The sequence below is a fragment of the Chenopodium quinoa genome, unplaced genomic scaffold (genome assembly GCF_001683475.1).
Source record: "Chenopodium quinoa cultivar QQ74 unplaced genomic scaffold, ASM168347v1, whole genome shotgun sequence".
NCBI classification, from domain to species: Eukaryota; Viridiplantae; Streptophyta; class Magnoliopsida; order Caryophyllales; family Amaranthaceae; genus Chenopodium; species Chenopodium quinoa.
The window spans coordinates 827,224-848,929 of record NW_018744693.1 but is presented as its reverse complement, the minus strand read 5'-3'; the positions used below and the strand labels follow the sequence as shown (position 1 = coordinate 848,929).

The 21,706-nt window shown below is 43.2% G+C and overlaps 2 protein-coding genes across 2 annotated transcripts; both read left to right on the top strand.

Moving 5' to 3' along the window:
- The first annotated feature begins 15,411 nt into the window (after positions 1-15,411).
- Positions 15,412-17,764, top strand: LOC110702463. Its single transcript, XM_021880172.1, has 2 exons — positions 15,412-15,641; positions 16,056-17,764. The coding sequence occupies exon 2, from the start codon at positions 16,247-16,249 to the stop codon at positions 17,384-17,386; it is 1,140 nt and encodes a 379-aa protein (XP_021735864.1). The 5' UTR covers positions 15,412-15,641; positions 16,056-16,246; the 3' UTR covers positions 17,387-17,764.
- A 781-nt stretch (positions 17,765-18,545) lies between these two features.
- Positions 18,546-21,613, top strand: LOC110702462. The gene is made up of 8 exons (XM_021880171.1): positions 18,546-18,617; positions 19,184-19,314; positions 19,405-19,497; positions 19,580-19,810; positions 20,277-20,432; positions 20,621-20,674; positions 20,877-21,011; positions 21,164-21,613. Exons 2-8 carry the CDS (start codon positions 19,192-19,194, stop codon positions 21,518-21,520), a joined length of 1,149 nt encoding a protein of 382 aa, XP_021735863.1. The 5' UTR covers positions 18,546-18,617; positions 19,184-19,191; the 3' UTR covers positions 21,521-21,613.
- Positions 21,614-21,706: the final 93 nt, after the last annotated feature.

Below are 21,706 nucleotides of genomic sequence, written 5' to 3'. Positions count from 1 at the left end.
GTGGGGAGAGTACCTCTTAAATGGCTTCACAAGTCCCTGTACCGAATCCAGAGGCCAATTGGCCTCCAGAAGACATACTGGTCCAGACGGACCATGACTCGGGTGACGACGCTGATGTCGAAACCTATGTGGACCCAAACGGATCCCTCATCTCTAGACGCATCCGCAGTAAGGAAAAGCGGGAGCGTCACGCTGATCAGGCAGGGCCAAGCAAAACTGCTGGTCAGCCAAAGAAGCTCTCGGGGCGGCCGGGCGATCCTTCCCAGGCGGCAGGATCGACTTCCGTCACTCGAGATGAACTCATGAGACTCCTGAGCAGTCTTAGGGGTAAAATTAAACAACTCGCCTCCAAGAAGCCGCCTACTCCTAGAAAGGAGCAGTCGACCAAGAAGTCAGCCTCAGCTGGCAAACAGAAGTTGGTCAGGGACCGACAGCCAACTCCTCACCCTGAGAAGACTCGGCCCCAATTTAACCTTACCAGGCTCCGTTTCCCAGAAACGGGCACAAGAAAAGCCATCCGGCACATACAGCCGGATGGTAGTAAGAAAGCATTCTCTGATGCTTGGCAATACATTGAGCAGAAGAAGACCCAGCTATCGGAGTTGGCCTCAACGTCGACTTATCATGATAGCTTTCGGAATACCTCTGCGAGGTGTTCCCAGTCTGTACATGAGACCCCAGCGAGCAGCCCACGGGTTCAGTCTGGTCCTCATATGATCCAGTCGGCCCAGTACAAGGCACAACCATTGTACCAGGCGCCGGTTCTACCTTACATGCAGCCTGCCCTCTTTGGAGGATAGGCGGCATACGGCTATCAGCCGACGGACTGGCACCTTAGGCTGAAACACCTTGGAGATCAACCCTCTGCTTTCTCCAGGGAAATAACTGAAGCCGTACAGCCGGCTAAAGTAAAAAAATGTTCTGGTTGGAGCCTATGACGGGACCTCCAACCTAGAAGACCACCTGCTAGCATATACCCACCTCATGTATCTACAAGGGTTGGATGATGTCGCATGGTGTCGTTGCTTTCCAGCCACCCTGAAGGGCATAGCCCAACAGTGGTTTGGCAATCTGCCGGCTGGTTGCATAAACAGCTTCAAGACGCTTGCGTTCTTGTTTGCCTCAAACTTCTCTATGAACATCCCTGCCAAAAATACAAGCCTTGACTTGGGCAACGTACAACAGGGAGATAGAGAAGGCTTGCGTTCCTATGTCAGACGATTCAATCTAGTACGAATCCAGATTCATGGGCTGTCTGATGAGGTCGCTTTCACAGACTTCTTTAAGGGTCTGAAGGACGGGTCTACTTTTAAGTACGAACTCGTCCGCAAACAAATCTTTACTCTGCAAGGAGCCTTGCGGGAGGCGGAAGCCTATATACAGGCGACCGAACTATGCTCCTCCAATAAGCAGTCGGACCATAAAAAGTCCGACCGACAAAAAGAGAGTCGGCCTTCTCAGCCGGCTCCTAAACCAGAAGAGAGCAAAAAGAAAAAACAAGTCTGGGCCATTGATAACTCCTGATCAACCGGCCCAGAAGAAGAAAAAAAAGTGGAATCCGTACGTCCCAAGGTACGAATTCCACAAGGACTGCTGCTCCATTCTCTTGGAAAATAAGGGTCGGCTGACTCTTGAGAAGCCGACTCCTATGAAAGGTTCCGCTGAAAATCGGAACAAGAACAAGCATTGTCATTTCCATGAGGATGTTGGCCATGACACGAACGACTGCTTCAGTCTCAAGCGGGAGCTCGACCGTCTGGCCAACAAAGGACAGCTCAAGTCCTATGTGAAGTCCAAAGTGACTTCAAAGGCAAACCTAGGGCAGTCCAAGAAAAAGACTCCCCAGCCTGCTGTGAGTGCCGAAACTGATGAAGATCCGGTATACACCATAGCAGGCGGTTTTGCTGGAGGTGGCCCGACCATTCGGGGCACCAAGGACCATCTGAGGAAGATGGTCAACTCTGTTGATGAAGGAGAGGCGGCAGGCACATCCGCCTTCCCTAAAGTCGTCATCGCTGAGCAGGACAGAGGCAAAGTCCGCCGGCCGCATGATGACCCTGTGATCATTGAATGCAAGGTGGCCAATCAGCTGGTTGGTCGAATCCTGATTGACACAGGAAGCTCCTCTGACCTCATCATCCTCAAATGCCTATCCAATCTCAAGAACAAGCCGGACAGCATGATGGAGGTCTCCCACACCCTTGTTGGGTTTGGGGGAGGACTTGTGCACCCAGTCGGACGCATTGACTTACCAGTCCGACTAGGAAGCAGAGGAGATGGTCGGCACATGACCATCCGTTTCCTAGTAGTTGAAGAGCTCACAGCTTACAACATCATCTTCGGCCGACCCACTCTTAATGAGTGCAAGGCCGTCATCATCCCTGCGCTCATGCTACTCAAGTATGAGAAGGATGATGGAACAGTCGGTTCCCTCAATGGGGACCAAAAGATGACTCGAGAATGTTATCTCTCGGACGTCAAGCCCGCTGCCGTAGCATCCGGCCGGGGCAAGCAAACGATTGACCTCGACAATGTCGAGGAAGAACAGTCGGCCCCACCAGCCGGAAAGAAAAGAAAGACTGATCAGCTGGTGGCGGTCAAAAAAGAAAAGCAATAGCAATCACTGACCGGGGAACGGTCGGATGATCTCCGTCCCCAACCTGCTGGCAAACACATTGATATCCCTCTGGACGACAGTCGCCCAGAGCGGACGGTTAAGGTGGGGACGGTTGCGTTTGCGAAGCTGGGCGAAAGCCTTCACCAGCTGCTGAGAGAATTCAAAGACATCTTTGTCTTTGAAGTGGAGGAGATGCCAGGCATCAGTCCGGATCTTGCTGTCCACAAACTCGTCGTGGATCCCAAAAAGAAGCCTATCCGACAAAATAAAAGAAACCATGGCGAGGAAAGAAGTCAGGCGGCATCCGCCGAAGTTAAAAAACTGCTGGACGCCAAGTTCATTCGGCCATGCAATTTCCCTGAATGGGTAGCTAACGTTGTGTTAGTAAAGAAGCCGAATGGAACTTGGCGGATGTGTGTTGACTACACAGACCTCAACAAGGCATGTCCAAAGGATAGTTATCCATTGCCTAAGATCGACAGCCTGGTCGATTCAACAGCCGGACATGCCCTGATGAGTTTTATGGACGCCTATTCAGGTTTCCATCAGATCCCCCTGTGGAAAAAAGATCAAGAAAAGACGACATTCGTCACTGATCAGGGGTTGTTCTGTTATACAGTGATGCCGTTTGGTTTGAAGAATGCGCCTGCTACTTTCCAACGAATGATTAATACGGTCTTCATTAATCAAACCGGAAGGAATGTAGAGGCGTACATTGATGACATGATATTCAAATCCAGACAACAGGCGGATCACCTTGCTGATCTCCGAGAAACATTCGCCACACTCAGGCGGCACAAGGTCATGCTAAACCCAAAAAAGTGTGTCTTTGGCGTTGAGTCTGGGAAGTTTCTCGGATTTTTGATTGACCAAAGGGGAATAGAGGTCAACCTAGAGAAAATACAGGCGATAATCGACATGCAGTCGCCCTGTACTGTGAAGGAAGTGCAAAAGCTAACAGGTTGTATGGCGGCCTTGGGGAGATTCCTCAGTCGGTCAGGTGACAAGTGTCTCTACTTCTTCCAGGCAATAAAAAAGAAGACCAACTTTGAATGGGGGGATGATGCAGAGGCGGCCTTTCAAAAGCTGAAAACTCATTTGCACTCTTTTCCAAGGCTTGTCAGCCCTTTGCCCAAAGAGAAGCTCTTCATGTACTTAGTCGTCTCTGATCATGCCCTCAGTGTCGTTCTCTTAGCTGAAAGAGACGGCATCCAGCTCCCGGTGTATTTCATTAGCCATGTTCTGAGGAACGCGGAGCTTCGGTACCCCATGGTTGAGAAATTCGGCCTTGCTCTTTACATGGCCATCAAGAAGCTTAAACCCTACTTCTTGGCACATGCGGTAGATGTCTATACTGACCAACCGATCAAGCGGCCGCTCACAACCTTGGAGTCTTCTGGACGAATGCTTAAATGGGCAATTGAAATGCAAGGATTAGAGATCACTTACGAACCAAGGAAGGCAATAAAGGGGCAAGCATTCGCCGACTTTGTACCGGATAATACTGACGAGGTTTGGAAAGTGTATGTGGATGGGAGCTCCACTATGATCGGCTGTGGTGCAAGGATTATCTGTCAGTCTCCTGAAGGAGATAAGTACAAATATGCACTACGGTTCAAGTTCCAGGTCTCTAACAATGAGGCCGAGTATGAGGCCCTGCTGGCCGGCATTCGATACTGCAAGGCGGCAGGGGCAAAAAAGATTGACGCCTGCTCTAACTCTCAACTAGTCGTACTCCAGGTCAATGGAACGTACGAGACCACTCATCCGGCCATGATAAAATACTTGCAGGCGGTCAAAAGTGAAGTTGGGACACTTGAGGAGTTCCATCTAACTCAGGTGCCCAGATCTTCAAATAATCAGGCGGATGCTCTGTCAAAACTAGCATCATCCGCCTCTTGTGAAACGCCTCGGTCGGTCTTCTGGGAAGTCATGGAAAAGAGAAGTATATCTAATGAAGACCCCATTGGAATTCTCAACTGAAGCTCTACCTGGATGGACAGCATCCGGGCTTATCTTGCAGACGGCAAGCTCCCTGATTCACCCCAGGAGGCGGCTGTTGTGAAGAAGAAAGTGGCAAACTTCGAGCTGAGACAAGGAGAACTCTTCAAAACGGGTTTCTTGAAACCCTTGTTGAAGTGTGTTACTCCAGAGAAGGGTAAAGAGGTCCTCGAAGATTTGCATGCGGGGTTCTGCGCCTTTCATATAGGCGACAGGTCCCTGGCTGCCAAGGCCAAGCGACTCTATTTTTGGCCAACTCTGGAGTCGGATGCTATGGAAATGGTCAAAAAGTGTGACAAGTGTCAAAAGTTTGGCAATCTCATCCATCGTCCGGCCACAGACCTGACGGCCATCCACAGCCCAATACCCTTTGCCAAATGGGGCATGGACATACTTGGGCCTTACACCGCGGCACCAGGGCACAAGCGCTATATATTGGTAGCTGTGGATTACTTTACCAAGTGGGTAGAGCCGGAGGTTGTCAAAAACATTAAGACAAAGGACGTTATTTCCTTCATCTGGAGGAATATTATCACTCGCTTTGGGGTGCCCATGTCTATGGTTTTTGACAATGGTCCTCAATTCGAAACGCCTCAACTCAAGACTTGGTTGGGAGAACAAGGGGTCTCAAGCTTCTTTGCATCAGTCGGTCGGCCCCAAGCAAACGGCCAGGTTGAAGCCTTCAACAAACTAAACTCAGACGGGATTAAAAAGAAAATTGAACGGGCTGGTGGTCTTTGGGCGGATGAATTACCACACGTCCTCTGGTCCATCAGAACGACTGCTAAAGGGGAAAATGGAGAAACCCCGTTCCTCATGGTGTATGGTGCAGAAGCTGTCCTGCCCATTGAACACTATGAGCCGACTCTCCGAGTCATGTTATATGACGAAGAAGCTAACTGGGAGGCCATGCAGCTGGCATTGGACTCACTACCAGAGCGCAGGGGCAATGCTACCTTGCGCAATGAGATTTACCGTCTGAGAATGACACGGGCTTACAACAAAAGAGTACACAAACGTCCTCTCAAAGTGGGGGACTTTGTGCTACGGAAAATGGAGGCAATCGATAGGGCGAATGAGCAGGGAAAGCTAACCCCAAATTGGGAAGGCCCCTACCGAATATATGAGGAATTAAGAGACGGCAACTACCGCCTGGAAGAACCAGACGGCAGGAAGCTGCTTAGAACTTGGAATGTGGACAATTTGAAAAAGTACTATTTCTAAGTACAAATGTAAATACCTCAAACTTTGTCTCTTAAAACTTTGCTAATGAGAATATGCCTTAATTTCCAACTTGTCTTTTTATTAGTAGTATCGCCTGTACAAAATACAGGCGGCCAATGTATTTGGGTAACGTCTGTCCCAATAACAGACGCCCCAACCCCTATGAAGGAGCCGACTGCCTTAGAGTAGTCGTTTCTACGAAATTCTTTGAGTATTATGCTAACACTTAACGAATAACTGCTTAAAAGGCCTAAGGCCAGATAAAATCATTTTAAGGCCAATGGCCGGATATTAAACAGATAGAGACCGAATGGTCATAGTCTGCTCCAACATGAGTATGACCGTCTGCTCCAACATGAGTCAGATAACCGGCGATGCCCATTCAGGCGAATTCGTCGAGGAGAAGCATCTCCTATTTGGGTGGCACATTTCTCTACAAATACATCAAGCGGCCCTACCGAATGCTAAGGAAGCATTCGCAGTCGTTTGGTTTAATCGAAAGTGAAACCTAAAAGGGCCAAAAAAATTCTAACGGTTCTAGCACAGTCAGAAAAAGGTCACCATGTCATAAGTAGAGGCTATTGAGGCATTAGGCCAGATGCGCCTGTTTTTGCTCTGGGGCAAGACAGGCGAAATTTTTTTTACTGAGGCCCCTGGCCAGATACGCCTGTTTCTGCCCAAACGCAGGACAGGCGGACTATTACTTACCAAGAAAACGAGATAAAATACTTAGCGGATTAAAAAAGAGACCTAGGGGTCGGATGCGCCCGCTCTTTGCTCTCGAGGCAAGACAGGCGGATTATTCTAAAGTAAAATTAAGACTAAGTTAAAACTTAACATCTTATCTCGTCGAGGCCTTAGGCCGGATGCGCCTATTATTAGCCCTTGGGGCAAAACAGGCGAGAGATTTCTTTTTAGCAAATTTGCTAAGTCATCTTGTATTTCATTTGAGCCAATGGCCGAGTGAAAATAATTATTCGCGCGCTCCGAATGGACGTCTGTCGCGTGGTTTGGGGCAATCTCCATAGAGATTGATTGACTTAGAAACCATGCATACTCTTCTAAGTATCCATAATTTCTAAGTCAATCAATCCACTCAACCGAAACCACTCGACATTCGTCCAGGGGCAAAAACATTCGCATGGTATATAGGTTATAATACTTAGCCAAAAAACATGCAACAAAAAAAAAAGAATATGAATAAACTCAGCCAAACGGCCGAATGATTCTAGATTAATAGACCCAATCGCCACCAGACGTCTGGGTAAGATTGTTTGCTGGCCACGCCAGAGAAAATTGTCAAATTACCCGACCCCTCGGTCGGTAAAGATACATGGATACTCGGCACGCAGGCCGGAAGATGAAATGTATGGCCATTCGGCCGCAGAAATAACAACTAAAAAGCTTTAAGGGGCAGAGGGATTATTGGCATTGGCAGCCGCATCATCAGTTGACGGATGCTCTTCATTTTCATTATCCTCCTCTTCCCCGTCTTCGTCCCCAGAGGATCCTGAAGAGGAGTCGGCCTCATCGCCATCAGCGTCATCCTTGTTCGCTTCCTCTTCAGCCTGGCGAAGGAGTTCAGCATTGAAATCCTCGTTTGCTTGATCAAAATTAGATTTCCAGATGCCAAAATCAGCACCCGGCTGTACCGCCTCCCATGCCATCCGCATGATGGTATCGTAGTCCTCCATCATTTGTTTGACAAGGGCCTGCTTCTCCTCCTCAGCCCGGGACTGGAACTTGGCCTTCAGCTGCTGCTGTTGGTTCGCCAGGCGCCCCTCCAGGCGGCCAACCCGCTCCTTGGCCCTCTCGGCCTCTTTCTTGGCCTCTTGAAGAGGCTCAAGCTTTTCCTTAAGGCCTTTAACTTCGGCCTTAAGGTCATTAATTTTGGAGCGGGCCGAATCCAGGTCCTTCTCCACCTGCAGGTTGGCGTCCGTCTGGGAATACATCATATCAAGGGTCAGAAGCTCATTCTGAGCAATTTCAAATTGAGCTCGGTCTAAGGCGGACTCGGCTCAAGCTTTAGCGGCTGTTACCTCTTTAGACTTTTCCTGGATTGGCCTTCTTAGCCCCTGGACGCGCAGCATGGCCTGGAAATGAGGAAAGAGCCGAATGGTCAAAACCAGTCGGATATGTGTCTAAATATTAAGGAAAATTTAGCTAACTTGTTACCTCACAGAGGTTCCTGTAGGCGTCGTTTGAAGTGCGCCTACGTTAAAAGCATGTTGTGAATATGCTTGGCACTCTTAGGAAGTAGGAATTGACATAATACGATTAGGGACAAAGCAAAGTAGGGAGCCGCCAACAAGTTTTTAAGGAACTTGTAAACCGTTCACGGATCATAAAAGGCAACCACGAATAAGGGACAACGATAGGCAACAACGATTGACCCGTGAAGGTTACACCCCATTCATAATCCATGAGATTACTAACTCCATATGGTTCGGAACCACGAAAGGAGGATCGGGGATGATGGTACGAAGTGAGTCATGGAGTCACATTCGCCCGTATTGGCCTCTACTCGATTCTTATAGTGAAAAGTGATTCCTGCGATCTCAAAGGCATACAAACAAAATATTCAATTTGCTCCAAACTATTATCAAGCTAAATTGGTTGAATATTAATGCACACATTATTCTAAAATATTGTGATCACTTCAATTAATAACAAGATTAAAAAGGATCCTAAACCGGTTGTCCAAATTATCTTATTAGGCGTGATTTTCAATTACATATTCCCTTTAACATGCAATATGGTGATCATAATAATAAATAATAGAATAAACATTAATATTGGAAGCAATTCAACAATAATAGCGTTAGTCAAATTAAATATGAAATAACCTAATCATGATACTAGAAATAAGAAAATAAAATAAGAGTAATTAAATTAATTAATTACTCACATTCCGCGTGTTCCTTTAAATTGCTACATCATGAATAAACTGTTAGTAACTTCAATAAAAAAAAATATAAAGTAAATGGAAATTAAATTAAATAAATATTAGATTTGATTTGGTCCAAACCCTCAGTTATTTGTACCTTTCACGCCTTGGTTTAAGGACGGAACCTCGGGTTAAGTATAGACTCCTTGGAGTGCTTAGGGGAATTGTTATAAAAGAATAAGGAGGCTAGAAATTAGGTTAAAGAGGAAGAAGAGAATGATTTTTGGTGTAAGGTGAGAGAGAATGATTATTCGTTCCCCATACATCAGAAATGAGGGGTATTTATAGAGAAAATGTGTTGAGGGAACACATGGAACCCTAAAATGATAAAAACCCTAAAAAAGTATCCCGCGACACGGCAAAGTGTACCGTGACACGGGAAATCCCACCGTCAGACGGGAAACTTTCCCGTGACACAGTACAAATTTGCGTGACACGGGAAATATTTAGTTTACGGGAAGGAAAACGCGTTAAGGGTTTACGCGAAAAAGACACGGAATGTCCCGTGACACGGCACAGGTACCGTGACACGACAGTATCCACCGTGACACGGTACAGTACACCGTGTCACGGTATGGGAGACGCGGAAATTACACGGAAACAGCTCCGTGTCACGGGGAATCCCACCGTCAGACAGTGTAAATTCCCGTGACACGGTGGAAAATGTCGTGAAGCGGGAGTTGTTTAGGTACGAAGAACGCAAATAGGACACGGAATAGCCCCGCGTCACAGCAAGGGCACCGTGTCACGGGGATTCCCACCGTCAGACGGTGCAATTTCCCGTGACACGGTGGAATTGCACTGTGCGTGGTGATTCCAGGTTTTTACCCGTTTTTAAAACCATCATAACTTTTGATCCGTAACTCGGTGAGGCATATAATATATCATTGGAAATATTATCAAGTCTACTTTCCAACCCAATTAGAATCAAGTCAAAATAATATGTATATTTTAATATATATCCGCTTTAGTGGAAGGGTGTCGGTTTTAGGCCGAGTTTGGTGTTTTGCTCATATCTTTTTCGTTATAGCTCGGAATTGGGCTTATGATATATGGTTGGAAATCTTATTTAAAGGCCTATCCAACAAAATAATAATTGGATCAAAATTGTATAGCCATAAAATCAGTTTCTCTCAGTGGACACGAAAAGTGGAAAATAGGTTATGGTTTAGGGAAATGAGCTAGAAATTGGATTGGTTCATGAAATATATTGGATAGAACATGGATTTAAGCACTCCAAAGATTAAATACTCAACTCAACCAATAATGGCGGTGAAAGGTGTTCATCAACGGGTTTGGTTTTGGGGAGACATTTTTAGGTGTCTACAGTTCCCCAAGATGGCATCCAAGTTAAGGGTGTCGACTCCTCTCACGGACGCCTTGTCCTCTAGATCGAGCGACCGCAGCATCCCCTTGGCCATCTGGACGACGGTCGACCTTTGCACAGGAGCTGCAAAATTATAAGTTAGTCAAGTTCTAAGAAACTATCTTGATACTGCAATTCAATGGAGATGCGGCTCATACCGTCCGACTGAACCTCCTCCTCTCTCCCATGACGTCTCTTCTCTCCTGATGAGCCGACAACAGTGCTGGGTTGCTTAAAGCCACCCTTCGATGCCTGAGTAGCATCCGGTTTGCTGACCTCCCTGTCAGCTTCGAGAGCAGAGCCGTCCCCTCTCTTGGGCTTTTGAGCAATGTGTTTCCGGTTTTTTCCGGATGCACTCACATCACCCGCCCCAGTCTTTTGAATTTTGGGTTGGGATTGTTTGGAGGGAGAAGGCCTGATGGAGCCACTCTGTTTGAACAAAAAGAAAGGCGTCAGAAAAAAAGGCGGGCAAAATTTAACCTTTATTGAAAAAAATATACCAAGTGTCATAAACAGCTACCTTGGGAGTTCCGGCCGCTTTCTGCTCGTCATTCGCCCTGTTAAGGACGTTGGAGCGGTACTTTGCTGCAGAGACGGCAACCGACTTCTTTGTTGCCGAGAGCTTTTCCATTGCTTTGTCTGCACCAAAAAGAAGGAGTTAGGCTTTATGAACATATACTGAAAACAATTTAAAGTTTGCTTAAAATCAGATGGTCGACTACCTCTCGGCATCTCAGAGCTTAGACCACAAGCGGCCAAGAACACCCCATCTTCTAGCCACTTGTAAAGGGGAATGTAGCTCTGGGGGACGACTATTTTCTCCCCATGCTCGTTTGTCCGAACGGACACTTTAAATAGACCCCGGTCAAAAATTTCCTTCTGGGCCAGCCTAGGGAGAGGGGGCAAGACACTCTTGCCAGCCAGGAGGGGCGGATCCTTGTTCCACCGATTGTATTTTTGGTTCATTCGGCTTTCAGAGGAATGGACAATGTAGAACTTTGTTCTCCATTCCTTCCATTTGTTCTCTTTGCCGACTGCCATCATGTATCCCTTGCAGGTGGACAAGGTGTACCAGCCTTCGCCGCCCTTGGCAGGCGCACGGCTGAGGTAGTGCATGTAAGAGAATGCCTCAAAGCTGGGATCCACCTCCAGCATTTCACAGGCGGCAACGTACCCGATGATATTTATCCATGAATTCGGGACAAGTTGCCAGATACCCAGTTGGTATCCGTCCAGTATCCTCTCCACGACCGGATGGAGAGGGAAGCGTAAACCAGCCTGAAGGACCGCCTCGTAGCAGCCGAAGGCTTTGTCCTTATAACTAGCCAGGGAGGGCCAGGTTACAGTATCCTCCTTGTTGGGGACGGACAAGGAAAAGCCATGCCCCATTACGGTCTTGCGCCTGAAATTGGCAAGACCGGATGTCATGAATGTCCGCTTGCTTTGCGGAACATGGTGATAGTAGGGGGCGCGTTTTAAGTGCCTGGAAGCACTTGGCTCCGCCCATCCTTCCCCTTTCTCTACTGACAAGTAGGGGTGTTCAAAAATACCCGACCCGAATGACCCGTCCCGTTGTCCCGCTGACCCGACTGAATTTAGCGGGTATTTTTAAAAAAAAAATGAAAGAGAAAATAGCAGGTCTTCGGGTCGGGTCATGGGCCGACTTGTGAGGTAATCGGGTACCCGCTGACCCGTGAGTGTAATTTTTTTTTTGTTTTGGGTGAAAAGTTGTTCATGTGAAGTGAAGGGTTAGGGTTTTATACTTTTATTCCCAACTATCATACTCTCTCTCCTCCAAGCCGTCATTCCTCTCTCCTCTACATTTTTTTTCCCTCCCTACAATATACAATTCTACTTGCTCTTTTCCCTTCTCTACAACTCTCATCTCTACTCTCTTTGCTTCTCTACATATCTCACGGTTCCACAACGATAACAGAGCAACTCCGAACATCATCTTCTCCACGGATCCACTACGATCGATAACGAGAACAGAGGCGCGAGCATCATCTTCTCCACGAAGAGGCGCGAGAATCGTATTCCCCAAACATAGGAGATATTATCATGCTTCAAATCGTCTTCTCCGAGCATCATTCCGGTTAGTTGTTTGTTCTTTGATGTCATCTCATCTCCTCTCCGGCGGCCGCTCACTTCGTGTTCGACAGATCTTCACTTCTACGGCCCAAAAAAATATTTTAGTTAATTTTTTAGGGTTTATTTGGACAATTATCATTATAATCATCAGTTTGAGTATTAATTAGTTGTGGCTTTGTTGTTCATAAGCGTGTAAAAGTTTAATTTATGTTTGATTTTTGTTGTTGTTGATTTTTGGCTTTTGATTTTGATTATTGTGATTATATTGATGTATAAGCAGCATGTGATTTTTAAAGGATGGAAGAAAAGTCCATATTAAATTTTTTGTAAAATTATAATTTTTTAAAAATCGGGTACCCTGTAACTCGACTCGAGAAAATCGGGTACCCGAAACCCGGGTACCCGATCTTCTCGGGTCGGGACATGGGTCGAGTTTCCAACTACCCGAAGATCCGGGCACCCGCCTTTTCGGGTACCCGAAAACCCGGGTACCCGGAATTGAACACCCCAACTGAAAAGGATTCCCTTGCAGTCTCTATTTTCGCTCGGGCTTCCTCTGAGTTTACTGGGTAGCTATCAGAAGATGACGAGGCCGAACGTCATCGGAACTTTCCCCAGAGCTAAGGGACTGCCGGCTAGGGCCAGCTAGGTCCTCCCCTAGACTCTCCTCCGACGCCTGTTCAGAAGGCTCGGACTGGTACCGACTGTCGGCTTCCCTTAGAATAGTATCACTAGGGGTGCCGCTTGAAGAAGGGGGAGAATAGTATGTTGGAGTTTGGGGAAGGTCAGAAGAAGGGATTGGGGGGTGCTCAGAAATTTCGCTAACTGGCACCCTAATGGAGCCGTCTGAATTTGGAGTCTCACTGTCCGAATGGTAAAAGGAATCATCCGGCCTGGCCTATATCTCCTTGTTGTCTGCTTTGTTCGAGCCATCGTGTCCTGCAAATGCACAAACACTATCGGATTTGGAGATGTACTCAAAGGAAAGTTCTCGAACGAGCATTTGGCACTCCTTGTTCTAGATTCAGCCGTCCCCGGTGACCGGCTGATCGCTAACCTAGGCCATGCCGTGTACGTTTGGGAAACCATTCGAATAAATGAAAAATACAAGAAAAAATAAAAGGAAAGAGCAGGCGGTTACCTTAGAAGAAGGTTTTGTGAGACGCCTGGTTGGCTGAAGCAGTCGAACAGAAAGGTCGAACGTCGGATGCTTGACAAAGTTAGGGTATTTGAGAGTCTTTGAAAGTCAAAAGTCCAGAGATTCTCCAAAGATTCGCAAAGGTGTGAAAGCGAAAATGAAGTCAAACCCTCCTATTTATAGAAAAGGGAAACCCTAATTTTTCCCCCCAAAAGCAATTTGAAAATCCAACCAGTCATAGGAAGACACCTGTCACAGGTGCCACGTGCAATGCACGTGACCCCTGTGAGGGGCAAATGATTTGGGTATTTTTACCCGGCCAGGTGGCCCAATCAGAAAATGCCACGTGTCCTCAGTAAAGGTGCCATTTGGACCTATGAGATGATGACACGTGGAGGGCAGACATTCCTCTGCCCTAAACAGAGTGATGATCCAGCATGGATTAATCGGAAGGTGACGCGTGTCATCCTAAAAATTGCCCCAAAGGCCTTTTGGGCTCAGTGACACGTGTCACTCAGGCATTGCCTCTGGAATGGCGGCCTTCAAGGGCCCAAACCTTGAGGCGCCGTTTTGCGGAGTGACCTAATCCCTAGGTCACCAGATCCTAGGGAGGGCACACTATCCAAAAGGACCCTATAAATAGGGACATTCTCGCATTTATGACAGGACAGGAATATACACGCAATACGAGACAATACGTCACTTACTACAGAGTTGTCATTTTCAAAGAACAGACATCACTTTACCTGAGCTTGGGATCCGAGCAGATAACTTTACTTCCGCACGTTTTATTACCGAACGCTTACTAACTTAATCTTCGGAGGCGGACCACCGACCATCCGGCGGTCCGTTTGCTTTGCAGGTACAGGCGTCCATTGCTGAATCCAGTCTCAGTGTTGTAACTCTCCCAAGGGACAAAAAACCCCGAAACACATATTATATGGTCAAACAAGAGTGATGAATAGTGTAAAAAGTCCATTGTTACAATATTAATAGAACGGAGGAAGTATTCGCTTTCTGTTGTGCTTCCTTTCTTTGGTTTTATGCCTCATATGAATTTTTAAAAAAAAATACATATTCTTTAATAATTAAAAATTTTCACTAAATTTCTTAGTGATGTTATTGACCTTATTGTTATGATATTCATCAATAGTGGACCACGTATAAGATTTTAACTTTTTCAAAATTCAAAAGAGACTCGAACTCAAAACACTACTAGGACATTGGACATATATGTACATTTTTTTAAGGACCACTATCTAATGTTTCACTTAGGGCCCATACAAAGGATTGTCAGTTTGTCATTACAAGATTTGCAACACTTACTTGAAATTTTTTGGCCTGACTCAAATTTACCCGAATAGAATCCCTAACTTGAATTGAATTGATTCTGGCCAAATTAGTAAAACCGAATTGAAACAATCTAAAAGATAGATAAACAATGTTGTAAATGATATTCAATCTCAGGTTTTGGGCACAATCCCATATCACTTTAACCTAATAAGCTAATTGGCATCCACACGATAACTCAATCATGTCTCTTGTAACACTTGTTTGAGTTGTCTCTCTTTTGTTCATTACTTGAGAGTTGGACTAAGAATAATTCAAACTTGACTTATTAAACTCTTAAATCAATTTAAGCTCGCATGAACTTAAGAGTGTCAATTCGGATAATTGGATCGAGTCTGATATGGTCAGATCGGGTCGGGTCAATGTTTAAAGTTAAGTCATACTAAATTGTTATGTCCACGCGAGTCTTAATCTGAATCGGATATTTTTCGGATCGGTTTTAGATCGGGTCGGGTGTGTTTTTGACACCTCTACATGAACTAGCCTTGATTGAGCTCGTTAACATATTAACAAGTATTATAAATTACTAAAACTGTCTAGACAACATAAGGTACAACTATATAAATTGGGATTATCTGCATTAATGAGTTAATGACAATATCAAACCAAAAATCAAAACTGCCTAAACCCGCACTAAACTCGAATTGACCCGACTTAAACTTGATCCAAATGACCCTATTGCCTAAGTCTGCCACAGGCTGTGGTCCTCTACAGCATACTTACAGATTCAGATCCCAATTTCGAACCTAAGAAAAACCGGCCAACACTTCTCTTTTCTTCCTAAATTTCTGCATTTATGCTAAAACCCCTAAAACCCCAGTAGCACTCATTTACTCCAATATACCCGATTCAAAAGTTCTTCCCAAGCATCCACCTTTCAGTGATTTGTGGGCATACATTTTGCCAGGTTTAATGATCTTCCACCTTCTTCTTGTTTTTTACTCATTAATGGAATATCTGTATGCTTGATGTTCATTGTTAATTTGCTAATTTTGTTCTTGCTTTACCCATTTTTGTGATTCGTTATTTTCATTAATTTGTTGGTATTTGATTGTTAAATTTTGCTCCTTTACTAATTTTATATGGGTTTATTGATGTTGCCAATTTCATGCATATTTACTGTTCGATGAAATGCCCAAGAGAATCGACGTTTGGTTGAGTATTTGATGTGATTGTTTGCTTTTGTTGTAGGAAGCTATATGTTTGCATGAAGTTCATTGGTGGTTAAATATGAAATTTTTTTGTATTTACCAATTTTCTATGGGTTTTTAATGCTTTTGTTTTACGATGTCTGAAGCATCTGCTCCTATGCTTATTGCAGGAATGTGGGGTTTGATGATCTGATTCAATATTCTTCTTCAGTAAATCGAGTAATTTTGAGTTGTCTTGAATTTTTAAGGAAAAGTAAGCTATGGGGAAGTAAGCTTTAGCAAAATTTTGGCAGTCATATTCTTGCTCTTCATTGTGTTTTTTTGCTCTCTCGGCCCTTGTAGTAATTAATAGGATTATGCGATGGAGGAATTACTAAAGAACCCGGTATTTGCAAGCCATCTTCTTGCTGCTTCAGGTTCTGTGGCAATAGGCACTGCTCTATCTTATCCTCTCGACACTGTCAAAACTCTCATCCAAGTTGGTGCTAGTTCCAGCAAGAAGTTAACTGCCACTCAGGTTTTGGAAAGGGTTAAATCTGTATCGGGATATCCAGGTCTGTACAGCGGTATTGGTTGGCTAACTGTGGGAAGAATTGCAGGTCTGGGTGCTCGATTTGGGGTCCATGAATTTTTGACAGCCTTTTATAAAGATGGTCGGATTGATAACTATGTTTATGTTTCTGAAGCCCTTTTATCGGGAATGATATCTGGGGCCTTAGAGTCTTGCCTGAACTCTCCATTTGAAATGATAAAGCTTCGGAAACAGGTTGCTGCAGCTATTCCTATACCTAGCACAAGTAATGCAGCTACAAAATCTGCTGCAGCTCCCATGATGTCAAGGTTACTACCTGGATATATTCCCAATAGTTTGGCATTGGATCGTACTGTCAACTTGTTATCTGTTTTATCTTCAAAAAATCATAACATGGCCGAGGCCTTGAAAAATTATCCATGGATGATGACTGGCTCTGGTAAGCCACCTGATGTCACTGATGTTAGACGGCCGCAAGACATTGTCAGATTAGAAGGATGGCGTTCCCTTTGGAGAGGCCTTCGAACAGGTATAGCACGTGATTCTATATTTGGTGGCGTTTTTTTTGGCAGCTGGCAATTTCTGCATCTAGCAATGCTTGATTGGAAGGCTGTTGGGATGGATCCTCCTCCGGAAACAAATGATGAAATTGGCCCTTTGTCTCCTTTAGTTGTTAGCCTGTCAGCTGGGTTTTCTGGGTCAATGGCTGCTGCTGCTTCTCATGGTTTTGATACCTCAAGAACCCGTTCTCAGTGCATTGTGCTACCCAAGTATCTGGCTAAGGAGAGGAAGTATCTAAAATGGAGCCGGCCTGGGAATTGGTTTGAGAGATTTTCTGGGATGCATCCGTCAGATCGCAATCTTCTATTCCGGGGTATTTCTACGAGGATGGCTCGGAGTGGTTTGGCATCATTTTTCCTAGTAGGGACTTACTATATGGCTGTTGACTACCTTATTGCTAAGTCATAATACCTTGATTATGGAATACAGGAATACAAGCTATGGAGCTATGCTTCTAAAAGATAATCTAGAGATCGTTTCTCTGTCACAATATGTGACCTTAAGACATACCAGGAAGAAAAAATTCAGTAAATCTTGCAATTTTTTTTACAGCTGGAGAAAAAAAGAAGCTGTTTCTTAGTCACGATTCGCCAGATATTTTGCTAATTTATTTTGGTGACAAGTTCCTTTAGGTACCTGTATTGCCTAGCTATCGGTGACATAAATTATTAATTTGCTTTGTGCTTTCAAGTAAGCTTAATACATTTACATTGGTATTTTGATAAACAGATGTTCCAGATAGTTGGAAAGTCATTGAAATTGTTGTATAAACAATAAATTGAATTATCGGGTTTCATTACATCATGATTTCATTATTCATGTTTTAGCTTTGACAACTATCCTGGATTGATATAACGCTCTCTGCTGGGCATTTGCAGCTCCTTCTTTCTGTTGTTATCTGTAGGAAATGGGATTTAGTTTATTGAATAACTATACCATCGTAGATAAGTGCAAGTGTGCAACATTTTTCTTGGCTTGCATAGGCAAGGTGAGCATAGTATGGAGAGCATTTTGAGCTTACATTGAGATTATGGATTTACTTTCTTATAGGTCTAAAGAATTGTTATTGAATGTTAATAACATTATTGGAAGTAGGTGGAGAGAGATAACAACAATAAAAAAAGATAAAATGTTATGATATTGAAAGATATATATAACTGATATAATGGAGTGATGCAAGGGAGCTTTTTTATTTTTTATTTTTATACCATTAGCTTTTACTTAAAAGGAAAGAGAGTAATGTGAAGTTTATTTGTTTGTGATGGGGGGAGTATATGCCATTTGTTATTTTTTAAGACTCTAAGAGTGCTGAATACATCTCTACAATTGCATTTTTTTTTTCTTCTCTTGAGAATCTGGCATGAATGAAACACATTTGAGTTACATTGTATCTACCTGTTATCTTTTGTATCCTAATTTTCAATATTTCATTGACTAAACAGTAAGATCTCTTCCTTATTGAGGATCTAGGGCTTTTGTATATACCATGGAATATGCCTAGATGCTTTGAATTGTTTCATATATTTGTGCTTTCCCAATTCGATTGCCTTATACTTTATCCCAATTTGCAAACCTTGGCTACAACTTTCACTCTCTCATTCGCTATTGAGAATTGTAGGTTGGATCTCATCGTTAACTGGTATGTGCTTCTTTCCCCTGCTGTACTGCAAATATCATTGGTGATGCTAGTATTGTTACTTGCATTGTTATTTATCTCGTTGTATTGTACTTGATCTGAAATTAATCAAACAGCATGTTTGTCTAATTGCCTCACTACTCTATTAGTGATTCCCTCTTACTCTTGTGTCATTTTTGTTTCCATCATTTGGGTTGTCATATATTCTTCTGTTACTTATGTTGCTGAAGTTTTGGATGTATGATTAATAGTCAAGTTTCTTATTATATGTTCCTATAGAAAATAAATGTAATTAAAATGACATTCTCTATAGAAAGCTCAGATATGTTTCATATGTAGAATTATCTTTTGCCCCACCAATGTACGTATAACGTATTCTTTCATATTTTGGTGAATTTTTTCAATCTACTTTTATCAAATATCCTCATAGAAGTCTCAGCTACAAAATTAGCAGAATGCCAGGGTTCTAGAAAGAGTGTCAGGAGAAGCAGCAAAATTGTTCTGTTTCGTTTGTCTTAATTTATTATTTTTGTTTTCTTTCTAACAATTTTTGTTTCCATATAATTCAGCTTCAAAGATGATTTTGAAAGCTATATACAAGTACATTCTTTTGATATGTTTCCTTCTGTCAAGTTTTGAGGCTGCTTCTCTTGAATTTTCGAGGAAAGGTGGATCAGAATCTGCTGTAAAGACAATTAAGGTGGAAGTTTTGCACTTATTTCTATAAAACTTGGTTAAGGCGTCTCATTCTTTAGATAACTGTCATTTATTTTAGCTGGATGGTGTACAGACTGTGTATGGGGATATATATGATTGTATAGATTTTTACAAGCAGCCAGCATTCAATCATCCTGTCTTAAAAAATCATACTTACCACCCGCAGGTGCTTTTCTATCTTAGTTGCTGCTGTCCCACTTCCTCCATATTCAATTTTCTATTGACTTCTCCATATTATATTTGTGCAGACGAAGCCTACTGCTAGGCCTAAACAGATCCAAAACAGCAATATCTCTTTGATGATGAATGAAAGACCAACTGACGTGTTCCTGTTAAAGGATGGAGGCTGCCCTCCAGGGACAGTTCCCATTAGAAGAGTCAATGAAAATGATGACCTTTCACAAACCAATGTGCTTCCACACCAGTCTGTGGAAGGAGTGAACCCCAATCGTGGAACTGAATACATATCTGGAACTGTTGTAAGTTTAAAGCTGAAATATAGGGAAATCAATCAATTGATCACTACTCATTTCTATCCAAATATGCATATCATCTGCATAGTGTTCAAGTGTGTCTAGGTCTTTTCACAGAGGTTTACAAGAATTTTTACACCCCTTCCTCCTCTATATCACCCAGAAAATGAAAATTGTCCGTCCACGTTTTATTTTACTTCTTCTGTGACTTTATTCCCTTAATATGATTACTATTTTTACAGTATAATGCTATTGTTTAGACTTTAAACTTTTTTATAACTATAAATCTATCATGCTTTTTTAGGCAAGGGTATGCCAAATATTTAAACAACTAGATGGAAATTACTATATGGTCCTGTTTTTTCTTTTGCTTGATCTTTTGTGTTCTTTTATGCTTAATTAGCATGGGATTTTTCCTTCACCTTGTTGGATGTGGAAATTTATCTGTTTTGTATTGTACTTTGTGATTTAGTATGCACTTGGTCAAACAAAAAGCAATCCTTCGAAGAGTTATTATGGAGTTGGTGGTGTTTTTAGTGTTTATAACCCAAGAGCTCTACCATCCCAGTACAGTTCAGCGGAAATCATTCTCAGGGGTGGTAGTGATACCATAATTGCTGGGTGGACGGTAAGTGATCTGATTTTGCATTAAATTGTTTGTTATTTGTTATACATTTCCTTTTGAAGCTTTTACTTAGCTGGTTAAGGAGGACATCTGCTTGCACCATCTAGCAGAAGAAAAAGAGGTGAATCTTCTTGTTTATTTGTATTGCAGAGATTACAGGAGCTGTTTTTTTCCTTTTGCTTGTTTCCCAGGTTAATCCATCCAAGTACAAAGACAACCGGACAAGGTTCTTTATATATGCAGTTGTAAGTCAGGGCTGACATAACTAATCAAATTTTTTTATTCAAATGACGAGAAGTCACTTTTTGACAGAAAAAGATTCTGTAGGAGTATGTTAACAAAGTCCACTCTATAGATTAATAGATTATAATGGCATGAAGAAAAGTATGCTGATATTAAAGAATTCATTGTCCAAATTGCTAAATTATTCTATAAACATTTCCACAGGCAGGTGATTTACGCTGTTTCAGTTCTGAATGCGGGTTTGTCATTGTCAGATCAGATATCCCTATAGACTTTGCCTTGCACCCAATATCAAAAAAGGGAGAAAAAGTTTACATAAACAAGTTCTTTGTTTATCAGGTGAATTTCCAAATTAAAACACTTTGTAATTGTATGGTAAGAAACAGGCTGCATTATTGGTGTTCAATGTGAAAACTCTTTGTTCCTTTTCTGATTTCAGTTTTAAAGAATTTGTAATTTTCTAATTGCCATATTCCAACCATATGCAATAGGAGAAGCCTTCTGGAGATTGGTGGCTTGAAGTGGGAGCTACACATCCAGTTGCGCTAGGGTTTTGGCCACAGAGGATCTTTCAAGGCCTGAATGCGCCAGCAACTTATGCTGCATGTGGAGGAGAAATAAGCTCAATAGCAACTCTGCCACCTCCTGAAATGGGAGCTGGTTCTTATCCTGAATTTGCTCCTGCTTTGCTGGTTAATTCTTATTGTAAAGATTTTGTCGTGGTGGACGAAACCTATACTGTTGTCGATGTTGCTGATTCTGAAACCTATGGAAATAACGGTAACTATGGTGTTTATGATACTCATATGAGGAATAAGCAGCATGTAGTAACATTTGGTGGTCCGTGATTTTTTAGGTACATTTTGAAAAGGAGATTTAATATCTGGGATTATTTACTTGGTTAAGATTGATGAAAAGAAAGATATGAATTTGAGCTGTTCCATAATCATCTGTTGTTCTTTTTTATAAGTGCAATATTCTTTTTAATTATTTTGCAAAATATGTCTATTCAAAAAAAAAAAAAATGTGTTTTT